This window comes from Hemibagrus wyckioides, linkage group LG07 (assembly GCF_019097595.1).
Source record: "Hemibagrus wyckioides isolate EC202008001 linkage group LG07, SWU_Hwy_1.0, whole genome shotgun sequence".
In the NCBI taxonomy this organism is placed as follows: Eukaryota; Metazoa; Chordata; class Actinopteri; order Siluriformes; family Bagridae; genus Hemibagrus; species Hemibagrus wyckioides.
In genome coordinates, this window is record NC_080716.1 from 20,950,502 (window position 1) to 20,964,568 (window position 14,067).

The window sequence follows — 14,067 nt, forward strand, 5'->3', positions numbered from 1 at the left end:
CTGACTGCTTAGTTGAGGCTTATGGTCCTTGCTCAAGGGCCCAATAGTGGCAGCACTGGGATTTAAACCTTCCAAACCAACCTTCCAAGCAGTGGACCATCATCTTAACATTTATGGCATTTGACACTTAACCACTGAGCTACCACTGTCCTGTCTAATGGCTTCACGTTGTTCATGTTTACATGATGTAGAGACAGAAGCCACTGTCTGACTTTAAAACCTCCCTCAACAGCAGCCGGATCCTCTTGCAAACAGAAGCAGTGAGGTGAGGCAGAGCTGAACTCCCACCCAACTGTTATCTACAGCATGCCAAACTTTATGTAGCTAGAAAGTGGACACTCTTTCATTACAAGGAAACTATGTGATTATGTGGTTTATTCAACCTCTTTGCCAAGACTGACATTCTAGGTACAAATCATCAGTTCAGACAGGTTGTGTAAGGTACTGGTGAGAAAAAAGGAAAAGAAAATTCCATAGGAAAATACCTTTCAAGTACATTTTTTGAGCATTTAACACTTTCGAGAATAGTGTGTTCAGATTTATCTCACCCACATATCTACTAATTTCATTTTTAAGGCACTTAAACAAGGTTTTCTTTAAATGTACAGTTACCACAATTTTAATATTATTATTTTTAATTCTATTTCAGAGACATTATTACAATTTTCCCACACTCAGTCAAACTTAAATAAAGAGAAGAAATACCTTTTAAACAAACACATTCAAGTGTACCTCACATATGTAATGCATATAGATTACTAATATTTGGTGGTTTATTGATTTGTTGATTTATTTCGCAGGTATGTATTACTTTCGGCTACACATGGTACAATTAAGTAGCATGTCAGAGAAACATGCACATCTCCACATCTGCTGATAAAAGCTTAAGGGTATGTACTCATCCAACCTGGTTTGTTACAAAGGAGGGATGTTTTGATAATAATCTTGTGAAGACACACTTTGTTGAACGTAAGCACATATGTGAGGCTGTGCATGTGTACGTGTGTGTGTGTGTGCTGCCAGTCATATAAAACCACACATACCTTTTCTTCAGAGTTCAGACACTTGTTTTCATCTTTGTCTGCCAGACCTGTCTCCTCCAGCTCAGCACACCAGTAAGGTAGGACTCTAGAAAGACATTTATATAATAAGAATGAATAATTATCTGATTTTGCTACACATTGCCTTAAATGGTTGCATGTAAGCTTTTTTTTATTTGGCTGCTTGATCATTTATTAATGAAAAAAATAAATAATGATTATTTATCAATAAAAAATTAATAAAAATCCAACTTTCCAGGTGACAGATAAGTTAGTATTCGCTTAGTGTTATCATAGTCTTATCATATTTTTGTATTTTAGACTACTATACTATGGCGACCAAGATGGTCATCGATCAGCCCAAGCCGGTTGTAATCACTCCAAGTGGGGAACAGTGGTCTAGTGGCATCTGCGAGTGTGACAGCATCTGTGACTGTGAGTTTAAAAGCTGTTTCTTTAAGATTTTCTGTCGGAATTCCAACCTGAATTTGCCACTACCTCTCAGACTTAAACTCCTTACTACATACCTTTTATTTATATACATTTCACTGAATAATAAAGCAGGATTTACTGTTTTTACACAGTATATGAAGTGAACTCTTGTGGACATTCATGCAAGTTATGCAGAATTCTTTGCTACATAGTGAGCTATGTACTATGTGTGTGTCCAGGTTGCTTCGCATTCTGGTGTTACCCCATCTTCAACTGCATCACAGCCAAGGACCATGGCGAGTGTTTGTGCCTACCTCTGCTAGAGTGCTGGGGACTCATCCCACCCATTACCATGGCCATGAGAGTGTCTACCAGACTCACCTATGGCATCGAGGTAAATATACTTCAGACATTCTGCCGTCACCGTTTATTTTTCAACTATTTATTATCTCATTTGGTACAGAGGTCAGGATTAGCTACAGTACTCTTCTGACTCTTTTCATCCAATACATCATAAATAATCAACAATTACTTCTAATTATTGATTAAATCGTGTGTGCGTAATGTGAAATAATTTGTGGAATTTTATATCAATGAAAAGTTTTTGAAAATTAAGCCACTGAGGTAATGAAGTACCTCAGCCAACATTGCATTTGAATGTTTATAGATTATTAATGTATTATGCTGCATTGCCGTTTCACCAGGACACCATATGCAACGACTGCGTGTACGCCTGCTGCTGTGGTCCATGCTCCTGGTGCCAAATAAGGCGAGAGATGAAGTCCCGTCACCATCCTATCACAAGCTTCCAGAGAAGGAAATAATCATCCATGGTCATCATCATGATTTCCTACATCAGAGGAATTTTAACACTTTCAGAATCATCCAAGAGACAACAGAGACTTTTTTGTTCATCTTTTGCTTGGGGCTCAAGTCTGATATGTGTCAGTCAAAATGCTCATGTATGAAGACGTTTACATTATGAGAAAGAAAAATCTGTAAAAAAAAAAAAAAATGTTCAGGGCCCCTTTGTATTTATAGTGATGTGATTATTATTTTATATTAGCATTTCCATAGCCATTTTTGTCTGTGTAATATTTACTCAATCAGCACTTTTGTTAACTGTTCTGGTTCTTAAACTTTGAATTTGTATTAAAATATGTACACAAACATGAATAAAATATTGTCAGAAACTATTCCTTTTCTTGTCTGTGCCTCTTTCACATCACAATATAAAAATCTAATAAAAAGCTAAGTGCTCTAAGATTCAAAATATATATATGTGTGTGTGTGGGGGTGTGTGTCTAATAAAGTTGCAAAAAATAAATTAATTAATTTAAACCTTTTAACAACTAGGGAAAATATTATAAAAACCTCTACAACAAAAATATCAGCAGTCTAATATTTCTCCCAGAGCAAGGTTGTGGCAGCTCTTGTATGTTAACTGGAATGGGTGTATAATAATATCAGCAGTTTGGGACAACCTTGGGTAATACTGAGTCTTAGTCAGCTTTCTTAATTTAAGATAGAGAGAGAGAGAGAGAGAGAAGGAGAGAGAGAGAGAGAGAGAGGGAGGGAGAGAGAGCAGAAACTTCTACTTGGTGCTTTCCAGGGCCTGAGAAGGTCATGTGTGCTCCGTGTTCTCATAATGATTGCATGCACTTCTAACCTGATGATGTCACCTGCTGTGAGCTTTAACCATCACATCAAGGTTACAGCCATCTAGGCATAAATCTAGACTTATTTTCCAGAAACAAAGGCAGTTATGACATGGTTTGGTACAAATTCAAAGCACATGCAAGTTGTAGGTCTAATACAGTATGCAGCTGGTTTCTAAATGTTATTTCATTCCATTTTGAAATAAAATAAAATAAGAAAATGGACTAAGATATGAGCGCTCCTGAAAATAATGAAGAACATGTACTAAGCCTGAAAATATGTGCTGGTTAAAAGACATAAACATCCCTGAAAAAAAATGCATATTCACAGAATGTACTCCAGTAATCAAGATAATACTGAATGTGCTCAGCTCTACCCTCAGATTGTGCTGTACTGTTCATACAACTATGTCTTACAAGTATGTAATCAGAGTTTCTTCAGCTTGATCAATGTGATAAACAGTTTCACAAAATGATTCAGCTGCTTAATCTTATTTGTGATAAAGACGGGCCCTGCAATTATTTCCCATTAACTTTAAATTACATAAACAAAAACTAGCACTGAAAGGATTCCCGACTATGCAAATGCCGAATGCTTTGTTTTTTTTGTCTTTACTGCTTTGAAAGCACACCTTCAGCATAAGATCACACTGACACTTTATTGAAAAAGTACTTTGCAGACGTGCAAAACCATCTCAGGGAGTTAGAGGTTCAGAGAAAGTACACTGTGATCTGCTCAATCTATTGATATGGCATTTTTCCGAATTTGCATCACCAATGTGCACCTGTCTGGCTCAACCAGTCATGCAGAGTCTTTTCTGTGATAAGCATCCTGGAGGACGTGCGTATGTATATGTGTGCGTGTCAAGGAGGCAAGTGTGTTCACACGTCTGCGTGTCTCTGCGTTGACCCTTTTGCGTGAAATAGGAAATTACATCATGGCATTCCTCGGCGCCGCCCTTTTTGCCTAAATAAAGTGGCCCAGTCAACAATCACCTGTCACTCGTCTCTTGGGATTCGACTTGAAGGTAAGTTGGCAGAAGGCTGCAAACCTGAGCAATAAGGGAGACACTTTAGGGAAATAGATCTCAGTGTGTTTTTATTTAACTTTGCAACAGTTGCTTACAACTTCACAGAAACCTTATGCTTTTATTGTTTTCTTTTTATCTGTGATTCTAGTATTACTACTACTACTAGCTATTTATTTATTTATTTATTTATTTATTTATTTATTTATTTTTTTTTCTTTCATTAAAGATCACTTTTCCTGAATTTTTTAAAACTATTAAAAACTATTTAATTGCAGAAAAGATTAATGCAGCACTGAATCATTTTTAAGATGCCTTAAGTAATTTTTTGTTGTGGTTTTTATTGTCAGAAAATCTTCACTATGGCTACTAAGATGGTAATCCAGCAGCCGAGGCCAATTGCAGTGGCACCTGGTTCGGACCAGTGGACCACCAGCATCTGCGAGTGTGATAACGTCAACGAATGTGAGTTTGTTAGACAGTAACTACTCGATATAAAGATAGCATTTTATTTCTAAATGTTAGATCATGTATTGCAGATCATTCACATAATATAGTCAGTACAGCTCATTGGAGAGCTCTAAAACTCTCTCTCTGTCTGGTGTTGGTGTTTCCAGGCTGTTTCTCGGTGTGGTGCTTTCCTTGCTTCGCCTGCATCACAGCTCGAGATCATGGTGAATGTCTCTGCCTCCCTCTGCTGGATATATTCGGCCTCATCCCACCAGCTACTCTGTCTATGAGGGTATCAACACGCAAACGCTATGGCATTACGGTAAATACATTTTTTTTTATCTCTCTAGCTAGTGAACCTTAATTCACTATTTTAAATGCTTAGACACCATCTAGGTTTATTGTGATGATTTAGGCAGTTGAAAACTATTATTATTAGTAGTAGTAATAGTAGTAGTAGTGATTTAGGCAGCTGAAAACTAGTATTATTAGTAGTAGTTGTAGTAATAATAATAATAATAATAATAATAATAATAATGTGAACCTTCTTTGTTCATTTATTATTATTATTAGTAGTAGTAGTAGTGATTTAGGCAGTTGAAAACTATTATTATTAGTAGTAGTTGTAGTAGGAGTACTACTACTACTACTACTACTATTACTATTACTATTACTACTACTACTACTACTACTACTAATAATAATAATAATAATAATAATAATAATAATAAATGAACAAAGAAGGTGCATGAAGACTGATTTTTATTGTAATTTTATTCTGAAAACTTTTCTTAATCTGTTCTCAGGACACTATTTGCAACGACTGCGTGTATACTTTCTTCTGCGGCCCATGCAGCTGGTGTCAAATCAGACGTGAGATGAAGGCCAGACTTCATCCTGTTACACTGCTGAACAACAGGCCAACAGGCTAAACACCCACATCATCATCATCATCATCATCAATAAACCCTTATCCTTACCATCACCATTACCGTCATCAGCAAGTAAAGTCTGCGTCTCTACCTAGCGTTACCTGTGCCTTGTTCCACAACTAATCTTGAATGCTTGTGTACCCTGGTGAAATCTGGAGTATCGATCACTGCTTCCTGCCATACACACTGATTCAGAAGCTGTTTTCAGTCTGATAGGGGAGTGGCATGCTGTCTAATCGCTGTTCGGCATCAGCTTGAGGAGTGGTGAGGAATGCTGCTCACATATGAAGACTGATCAGATAACACCTATAACCATGTACAGAAATGTAACATACTAATACATTTACTACGGTGATCTTTAACATGACCATTACAAAATTTATTCTAATTTAAATTTACTACATTTCACTAGGATTTTTTGTTTTTTTTCCATAATGATTTTTTAAATGTAATGATGATTGCATAGCTACTATTGTACTGTGTACTCCTACTTTATGGCATATCTGCTTCATCATCGTCACTGAAGCATGTAAGGAACTAATAACAGAAGTTTGTGTATAAAGATTCCAGTGAAATTTTGCTTTGAATGATGTAAATGTGTGCTTTTGAAATAATTATATCAATAAACTTCTCGAAAAATGAATGGACAGTTGCTGGTGTGTGGATGACAGTTCAGAACCTTTATTTTGCAAAACACTGAGGAGTGGGGATCGGTAAAACCTTTACTCTTTGCTCATATTCAAAGACAATTTGCTTTCTTATTATGAGGCTAAAGTAGAGACACATTCAGTTGGAGTAACACCTAGGAGGTTGCCGCAAAAAGGATAGCATTTCAGGTTTTTCAGTCAATACACTGTGTAGCTCTTGTAATGTAAATGTTTCATTTGTGGATAATGGGGAGGGCTTATTTACATTCACACTGTGTGTGGTTTATAGTAACCTGAGCTACCAATTTGAGTAACTACAAACCGATACTTTACACAAATTGATATTGGGGAAAAAGCAAAACACAGACACACGCTTGCATCTTCCTCTTCGCATTTTAGATTTTTAGCTTTGAAACAGTACAATGGCTGTTTTTACAGCAAGTGTGGTACTTCAGCATCCTCAGACCACTTCTTCCTGTTAATCCCAGCTAGTAGAGCACAGGCATCCATGCCATGTGTGTCACTTTTTTGACATATGCTTCTTAATACAGGAAGCTTTTCTGAAAGTGCTCTTCATGGGACCTTTAAGAGACAAAGCAAACCTTGAAGAATTTGACCTATTATTTTAAGTATGCATGCATTGTTTATAGGTCAAAGATATAATCTCAGTCCACATTTCTTTTTTATCCTCAGTAAGAGCTTACCGGTCACACCAAGCATTGGACTCTATCTTGAATGGAAAGATATGTACACTACGTACTCTTCACAAACTCACTCGCTGATCTGCATGTTTTGTGATGTGGGAGGAAACTGGAATCTTGAAAGAAAAAGCAGATATTGTCTCCAGAGTGGCGCCCAGTCAAATCGCAAGTACAAATCTCGATGGTGCCATAGTCATCTCTGGCTCAGAGCCAAGAAAGCAAATTTGTGGTTTCAGGGTGAGAGAAATAACATAATTTCTGTCTCTCTGTCTGGCTGTCTGTGCCTCTCTCTCTCTCTCTTCTTCTTCTTCTTCTGTCATTCACAATAACACTAGACAACACTAGACAGCAGTTGTGCACTCATGCATGCAGAATAAGACAGTTTTGTGTTTCCTCAAACATGTTTCACTACCTTGTGATGCTGCATGAGACGTCTTCACTATACTTCACTCCTGATGTCACTTCCTATGTCAGGGATATCAGAATGTTCTTAAAATTCCAACTTGTGATCCCAACTTATTGGGAAAACAGATTTCCCTGGTAGAAGGTGGGAAATATGTTTGTTTGTTTGTTTGTTTGTTTGTTTGTTTGTGTCTGGTTTGTTTGTTTTTTGCATTTGAAGGGAATGCAGCATTAATATAAGATTCTGAACATTTTACATAAGAACACATTCAGTGCAGAGATCTGAAACTACAGATACATAGACCATGAACTAGAATTGCAATTTTTGTTGCAGTTTAACTTGAATATAAAGTTTAACTACTTTCAGGCAATCATGTAAATCAGCGATCGAGTATGTAAACTTACCTACTGTGGTAAAAGTTGATTTTTTTTTTTGGTATTGTGATTCCTGCTACTGGAATCAAAGTCAAAATGAATGTATCGTCAAAACCAAAGAGAAATTAAGAAAAATAATAATCTGCAGTGCCAGACACATACATTTATGTTCATTAACAATGAACAATCTGTGTTCTTGTGTTCTTCTTTTTAGTTTGATCTGGCAACTGATTGTCTGTACTCCACCTTCTGCAATGTGTACTCTTGGTGCCAGATAGCCTGGGAGATAAAGAAATGCTGCGCTCCCTGCATTAACGTCAATGCCCAGGCAGCGCACATTGTATCTCCTCCTGTGGTCACGGCCAATCGCACGGCTGTTTTGCCATCCCAAGCTACCGTGATCATCACTCAGTCGGATGTAACCACTAACTATGTGTGATGAAGTGTGGGATAAAGCCTGAGCATTAAGAGCATTAACAAATAAAGAGGATGGATTGATTGGGGCAAAGGGAAAAAATAAAATAGAGTGATATTCACTGTATCCATTGCAATTTTATTTTGCACCTATAGTAAAAAAAAATTACAAACTGCTCATTTAATTTTACAGCATTTATTCTTTTCAATGAACTATAAATGAACAGCCAGTCACTATAAATTACAGGCAAAACACAAAAGAGGTTATTCAGTAAATATCAGATATCCTATTTCAGTTATCCCCCCCAAAGATGTGAGCATTGCTAGATGCGTTAGCCCAGGCCAAATTTTTTATATGTCATTTGTGTATCAGCTTATAAGGATTTTCTTCGCCTGTTAATATATTATGGTAATAATTAAACAGATAACAAGGCTATAACCTGTGTTTTAAAGACAATTTGGCTTAAATAAAAGAACATGCAACTTAGTAAACAATAATTAACAAAATTTCATGTGTGTTTGTTCCTTATAAACATTTTAGTACTGCCTATTTATTTGACTTTTGCAAAAAATCAACTCTCATTTCAATATATGTGATTCCTTTTGTAATTTGGTACATAGAGTATATGTAAGTGTGAGACTGAATATTTGATGTGCAAAACGGCAAATGTTTCTTCGTATAAAACAGTTAAATGTTACCTTGACTTTATGATATTGTAAATTATATTTGAAAACACATAAAAATGGTCAAGTGTATGACTTGGGCATGCCAACATCACAGGTCTTCGGAATAATTCAAACCATTAGGAGCTACAATAGTGTAATCCTTAGGGATATCCAGTTCTACTACCGGTTTGTATTCCACACAGCAGGAAATTGTTGTACCTGCTTGATATGAGTAGAAAGGAGCAATACAGAGAGAGGGAGAGGAAGCTGGAGCTTGGTGATAAGGCCCAAGGACTGACTCACAGATTGGCTTTACAATGACTATGAAACCAGCTTTTGTTTTTCTTTTGGCTCCTCTCCTCTCCGATACTTCTCACCATGGCAATAAAAATAGCCATAAAGAAGAAAACACACACACACACACACAATAATTGTGTTTTTCAGAGTTTTGTTATAGCTCTACCTTTTTCCTTTGTGAAACTCTATCTTCTTCCTACTTAACCTCCTTATAAATTCCCATCATTCTTTCTCTGTTAGTGACTAAGTTTTTGAGTCTCTAGTGGGGGATCTGTCTAGTGCACAGCAGAAGCCACCAAGAATCCTGAGTTCCCAGAGTTCCCTTTGGCATTTCCACGAACACTCTCCTTGTTATTTAGTAGGAAGGCATGGTCTGCACTCACCAATTCAGCTAGGATATATATTTTCTGGGTATAGTATTATTTTTACACTGATCTGTAATAAACAAGGGTTAGTTTCATCTAATACCTAATGAAGTGTAACAGAAGTACTGTTAGTGTTTGTAGACCCATATATAGTAAAACTAGCATAATTAACTTTGACTGTTGACTTTGATTTAGATTCAGAGTTGAATATGACCCAAATGCAGTAAGCCATAAATGTCTTGCTCTGTGGTCCCTAGCACTAGGGACCCTGTTAATCCCATGGGTCAGGCTCGAAAAATATCAGGTTCTGTGAAATCCTGTGAGGACACTTGGGTATAAACTTCATTTCTACCATCAGCCCACAACCATTTTGGGGCATGTGAATTTCAGACCGCTTTCATTTTGACACTTTGTTCCAAAAAGTTTGTGTTTTTTTTTCCTTTTGGACAGTGGAATGATAAAACCAGTAGACTCTGCATTTCAGAACAAAGGGTTCTATTCAAGTTATATCCTAGTTCAGGAGAAGGTCAGTGGTTTCTAACACATTTGAAAGGGCTGATTTGGTTACAACAAGTACTTCATTTCCTTAAAGATTTCAGTCAGTCATTCTCTGCACCCACAAGACTAGTTCTTGTTTATTAGTTTATTTTGTAACAGTTTCTAGCCGCTGGCCTTTCTATATCAACGTTGGTGTTGTCAAAATGCATGCAGACATATATGTTGTCTGTGGTTGCCAGATGTATAAGGATACTGCCATAATTGGTTCATTGGCTCCTATGTGCCCCCACTATGGAGCAGTCATCTGTGGCACATCTGTAGTACTCAGTCTACACCATAAAAGGCTGCCAATCAGTGAGAACCTTGGCATATTTAGACATAATCACAATCTTTTGATTTTGTCATTAGGTTTCCTAAAATTCTCTAACCTGATGGATTTTCATGCAAACCCTACATCTCATGAAACTAGGTCAAGAAATGTTAAAATACAGAGTGTTTAGTGTTTCTCTTTATGTTTGTTTAGTGTTTCTTTTTATGTTTATTTTTTTATTCAAATGTAAAAAATATTTCATTGCCTAGCTCAAATCTGAAAGAGACATGAGAGAAATAAGAGACGTGCTCAGAATGTTTTTGGCACCCACAAACATGTGAGTAGTATAAATCTATCCTTGGTGCTGGACTACTGTGATGGGGAAACAGACTTCTTTGTCTTCCACTGGCACTTTCACTCCATGTCCCAATCTCCAGTTCACACAAGGAAAAAAAACACAGAAAGAAGATTCCGCGGGATCGCTTGCATTCCGCCTGATTACGACATGTTTATACATGACCACATAATTCAGGTCAATTTGGATCTCACATTACACAGACACTGCAGACTGGTGGCTTGGAAACAGTCTGCCTGCAGTGAGTATGTTTTCAAAACATCAGCTACAGCATGCTGTAGAGGTTTATGGATAGATCTGGACATTTCAGAGCTTGTTTAATTAGGTTTTCTTACAAACAACTGAAGAATTATCAGTGATACAAATCAGGTATAGTACAACCAGCTCATTCTCAATGTATGTGATCTCATCTCTTACTAGGTAATATGTAGTTTCCTTTTGAATTTTTTTTATTTATTATTATTATTTTTATTTTATTTTTTTTTTTAGAAATCCTTACTGTTTTGTCCTTGCAAATCTAACAGCTACAAATCTAATAAAATCTTTCAATCTAATAGTTGCTAAAGTCAATTGTTGGTGAATGGTGTTGTTATGGCTGTGATTTTTATCTGTGAGGGTTAATCATTCAGTCTAGTAATATTGACCTGGGCTTTTGTGTGGTTTTTAATGTTTCCTAGATATTTTGATCTGGTAGCACCTGATAAATATTGCAAAATGGAATGGAAATGGAAAACATTTTGTGAAAATGTGCTCTTGGCAGAAAAGGCTTCTGTGTTGGGGATATGAAGATGAAACGTGATATAGGCTTAAGGACACTGAAGTGGTAAAGGAGACTCACACTGTATATCAGCGTGTTTTCTCAGCTCAGAGTGTACCATACCAAGAATATGACACCAGGGGTGCACTAGATAGTGGATCTAATGGTGTTATTTTTTAATGTGTATCTCAGACCCTCCAAATAATCAGAAACAGTACAACTTTGTATAACTTGCACAAATGTCTTTGTGTACTTTCAGCATGAGCTGTATGGCTGTCGTAAATTCACTTATCATAGTGTTTTTCTGCCAGGAAAAAAATGTGATAATATCACATACCTGGGAGGTATATCTAGGTTGAAATGAGCACGACGAAACTTCGTAACAGGTTTCTATGTGTAGATTTGTAATAGGTCTAGTTTCAGGTCTGCTTGTCAGTCTTTGCTTGGTGTAACGTTTGCTCTTTGTTCCCCCTGCTTTTCTCAGCTTTCTGGAACATGGGAATGAATGCAAAGCAGCTCCTCTTCTTCTCCTGCCTTCTTTCTGTGACCAGCTGTTGCAATGGTGGCAGAATCTTAGTGTTTCCAGAAGACGGCAGCCACTGGGTGAATATGCAGGTCATACTCAAGGAGTTGCACGCCCGTGGCCACAGTCTGACAGTGGTACGGTCTTCAAAAAGCTGGTACATTCAGGACAGTTCTCCTCTCTACACATTTATTAGTGTTAACCTCACTAACACAGAAGAAGGTAGCTCAGGGTTATTTGAGACCTTGCTGGAACGGTCACTAGCTTTACGTAGGATGACACCGATCCTGCGCTTTTTTGAACAGCAGAAGGACGTGATGGCCATACTGAAGATATTCCACAGTGGAGCCCTTAGTATTATTTCTACCATACTGGATGACGCAGCACTGATGGGAAAACTGCAGGATGCTAAGTTTGACCTATTGCTCACTGACCCTGCTTTCCCTGCAGGGGTTCTCCTGGCCCACTATCTCCACTTACCCATGGTGTATAATGTACGCTGGCTCAATGCAGGAGATGCGCATATGGCCATTGCTCCATCGACGCCATCTTACGTTCCCATGTACAACTCATTATTCAGTGACAGAATGGACTTCCTGCAGAGGACCGAGAACTTCCTTCGCTATATGGTCAGCCTCCTCCAGGAACAATTTGTTATCCTACCCATTTATGATGAATTGCTCAAGAGGCACTTTCCACCAGGGTCAGACCTTCTCACCATGCAGCGTTCAGCAGATATTTGGTTGATGCGTGTTGACTTTATTTTTGAGTACCCACGCCCTAGCGTGCCTAATGTGGTCTACATAGGTGGCTTCCAGTGTCGCCCAGCTGAACCCATTCTTCCAGAGCTGGAGGAGTTTATGCAGAGTTCTGGGGAGCATGGCGTGGTGGTCATGTCCCTTGGAGTCATGGTCACTGCTCTGCCCAAACAAATCACAGAAGCCATTGCAGCTGCTTTTGCTAAGCTACCTCAGAAAGTCATATGGAGGTATGTAGGTGAGCGACCTTCGTCTCTGGGTAACAACACTTTGCTTCTTGAATGGCTTCCTCAAAATAATCTCCTGGGGCACCCGAGGACGTGTGCATTCGTGTCTCATGGTGGCAACAATGGTATCTACGAAGCTATCTATCATGGGATTCCAGTGTTGCTTCTGCCACTTCTCTTTGATCAGTTCGACAACGCAATTCGACTGGAAACCCGAGGTGCTGCACGTGTGCTTGAGGTCAGCACATTGACTTCTGAAGAATTCCTTGAAGCCCTCAAGGATGTCATTAAGAATCCATCTTACAGAAGCAACATTCAAAAACTCTCAGAGCTTCACCGTGATCAGCTTATTCCTCCTCTAGACAGTGCCACATTCTGGATTGAGTATGTCATGAGGCACAAAGGAGCTCAACACCTGTACTCTGAAGGAACTAGACTTCCATGGTACTCCTACCATAATCTAGATGTGGTAGGTTTTCTGTTAGTCATCATTATAACTGTACTCTGGGCCACGGTATATCTTGTTAAATTTCTTTGTTGTACACGAGACAGGAAGCAAAAGACTGAGTGAACTCAACCTTCACTATCTATTGACATGCACCCTAAATGTGTTTTTGGGTCTTTGAGGGTTTTTTGTTGTTGTTGTTTCTGTTGTTGATTTTGTGTAAGCACTTTAGGATGTGAACTAACTGTAATCAAAATAGACCATTTAACAGCTAAAACATTAGCTAATAGACATTATGATGTCTATTAGCCACATAATCTTTATTACAGCCTTTCAGTTTTTGTTTAGGCAACAAATCATCGAAATCCTGTCATTTGTAGTGTCATTTGTACTCATTACAATGTACAGGACATGGAATAAAATGTGATTTGAATGTAATTATGTCTAATCATCATTTTTGTACACATCAGGAAACAATAAGTATAACCCTTTTTGCATAAAATTAAGTACAGGCATTAGGTATTAATATAATTGCAACTAAAATTGCACTTAGAGTAAGACCATGTGTGCAGTGATAGCTCAGTGTTTAAGATGTTGGATAATGTTGGCTTACTGATTGCCCTCAACCCTCAAGCTGCTACTGCTGGGGCATTGAGCAAATCCCTTACCCCTATACTGCTAACTGGTATGAAAAATAAAATAAACTGAAGTTGATCTGGATAAGCGTTTTGGCCAAATGCCACAAACAAAATTATGAAAAATATTCAGTGGATCACACATAAAAATG

The 14,067-nt window shown here is 37.8% G+C and overlaps 3 protein-coding genes across 5 annotated transcripts; all 3 read left to right on the plus strand.

Moving 5' to 3' along the window:
• The first annotated feature begins 985 nt into the window (after positions 1 to 985).
• On the plus strand, positions 986 to 2,618 carry LOC131356449 (PLAC8-like protein 1). Its single transcript, XM_058395500.1, has 4 exons — positions 986 to 1,120; positions 1,362 to 1,475; positions 1,712 to 1,866; positions 2,177 to 2,618. Exons 2-4 carry the CDS (start codon positions 1,373 to 1,375, stop codon positions 2,294 to 2,296), a joined length of 378 nt encoding a protein of 125 aa, XP_058251483.1. The 5' UTR covers positions 986 to 1,120; positions 1,362 to 1,372; the 3' UTR covers positions 2,297 to 2,618.
• A 1,499-nt stretch (positions 2,619 to 4,117) lies between these two features.
• On the plus strand, positions 4,118 to 6,179 carry LOC131356429 (cornifelin homolog B-like). Its single transcript, XM_058395454.1, has 4 exons — positions 4,118 to 4,158; positions 4,509 to 4,623; positions 4,776 to 4,930; positions 5,415 to 6,179. The coding sequence occupies exons 2-4, from the start codon at positions 4,521 to 4,523 to the stop codon at positions 5,538 to 5,540; spliced, it is 384 nt and encodes a 127-aa protein (XP_058251437.1). The 5' UTR covers positions 4,118 to 4,158; positions 4,509 to 4,520; the 3' UTR covers positions 5,541 to 6,179.
• A 4,442-nt stretch (positions 6,180 to 10,621) lies between these two features.
• Positions 10,622 to 13,721, plus strand: ugt5g1 (UDP glucuronosyltransferase 5 family, polypeptide G1). 3 transcript variants are annotated; one of them, XM_058393812.1, is made up of 2 exons: positions 10,622 to 10,811; positions 11,812 to 13,721. In XM_058393812.1, exons 1-2 carry the CDS (start codon positions 10,637 to 10,639, stop codon positions 13,404 to 13,406), a joined length of 1,770 nt encoding a protein of 589 aa, XP_058249795.1. In that variant the 5' UTR covers positions 10,622 to 10,636; the 3' UTR covers positions 13,407 to 13,721. The 3 variants fall into 3 exon arrangements, with proteins under 3 accessions (XP_058249795.1, XP_058249796.1, XP_058249797.1); XM_058393813.1 differs by having other exon boundaries at positions 10,752 to 10,939; positions 11,812 to 13,711; XM_058393814.1 differs by having other exon boundaries at positions 10,772 to 10,815; positions 11,812 to 13,715.
• Positions 13,722 to 14,067: the final 346 nt, after the last annotated feature.

What these genes read in the sequence shown, in the direction of transcription:
- LOC131356429 (XM_058395454.1), top strand. Translation starts at nt 4,521, where the DNA reads ATGGCTACTAAGATGGTAATCCAGCAGCCGAGGCCAATTGCAGTGGCA. An exon ending in GTGTGATAACGTCAACGAAT is followed by an intron (nt 4,624 to 4,775) that starts GTGAGTTTGTTA and finishes TGGTGTTTCCAG; the next exon opens with GCTGTTTCTCGGTGTGGTGC. An exon ending in GCAAACGCTATGGCATTACG is followed by an intron (nt 4,931 to 5,414) that starts GTAAATACATTT and finishes ATCTGTTCTCAG; the next exon opens with GACACTATTTGCAACGACTG.
- ugt5g1 (XM_058393812.1), top strand. Translation starts at nt 10,637, where the DNA reads ATGTCCCAATCTCCAGTTCACACAAGGAAAAAAAACACAGAAAGAAGA. An exon ending in TTGGAAACAGTCTGCCTGCA is followed by an intron (nt 10,812 to 11,811) that starts GTGAGTATGTTT and finishes TGCTTTTCTCAG; the next exon opens with CTTTCTGGAACATGGGAATG.
- LOC131356449 (XM_058395500.1), top strand. Translation starts at nt 1,373, where the DNA reads ATGGCGACCAAGATGGTCATCGATCAGCCCAAGCCGGTTGTAATCACT. An exon ending in GTGTGACAGCATCTGTGACT is followed by an intron (nt 1,476 to 1,711) that starts GTGAGTTTAAAA and finishes GTGTGTGTCCAG; the next exon opens with GTTGCTTCGCATTCTGGTGT. An exon ending in GACTCACCTATGGCATCGAG is followed by an intron (nt 1,867 to 2,176) that starts GTAAATATACTT and finishes CCGTTTCACCAG; the next exon opens with GACACCATATGCAACGACTG.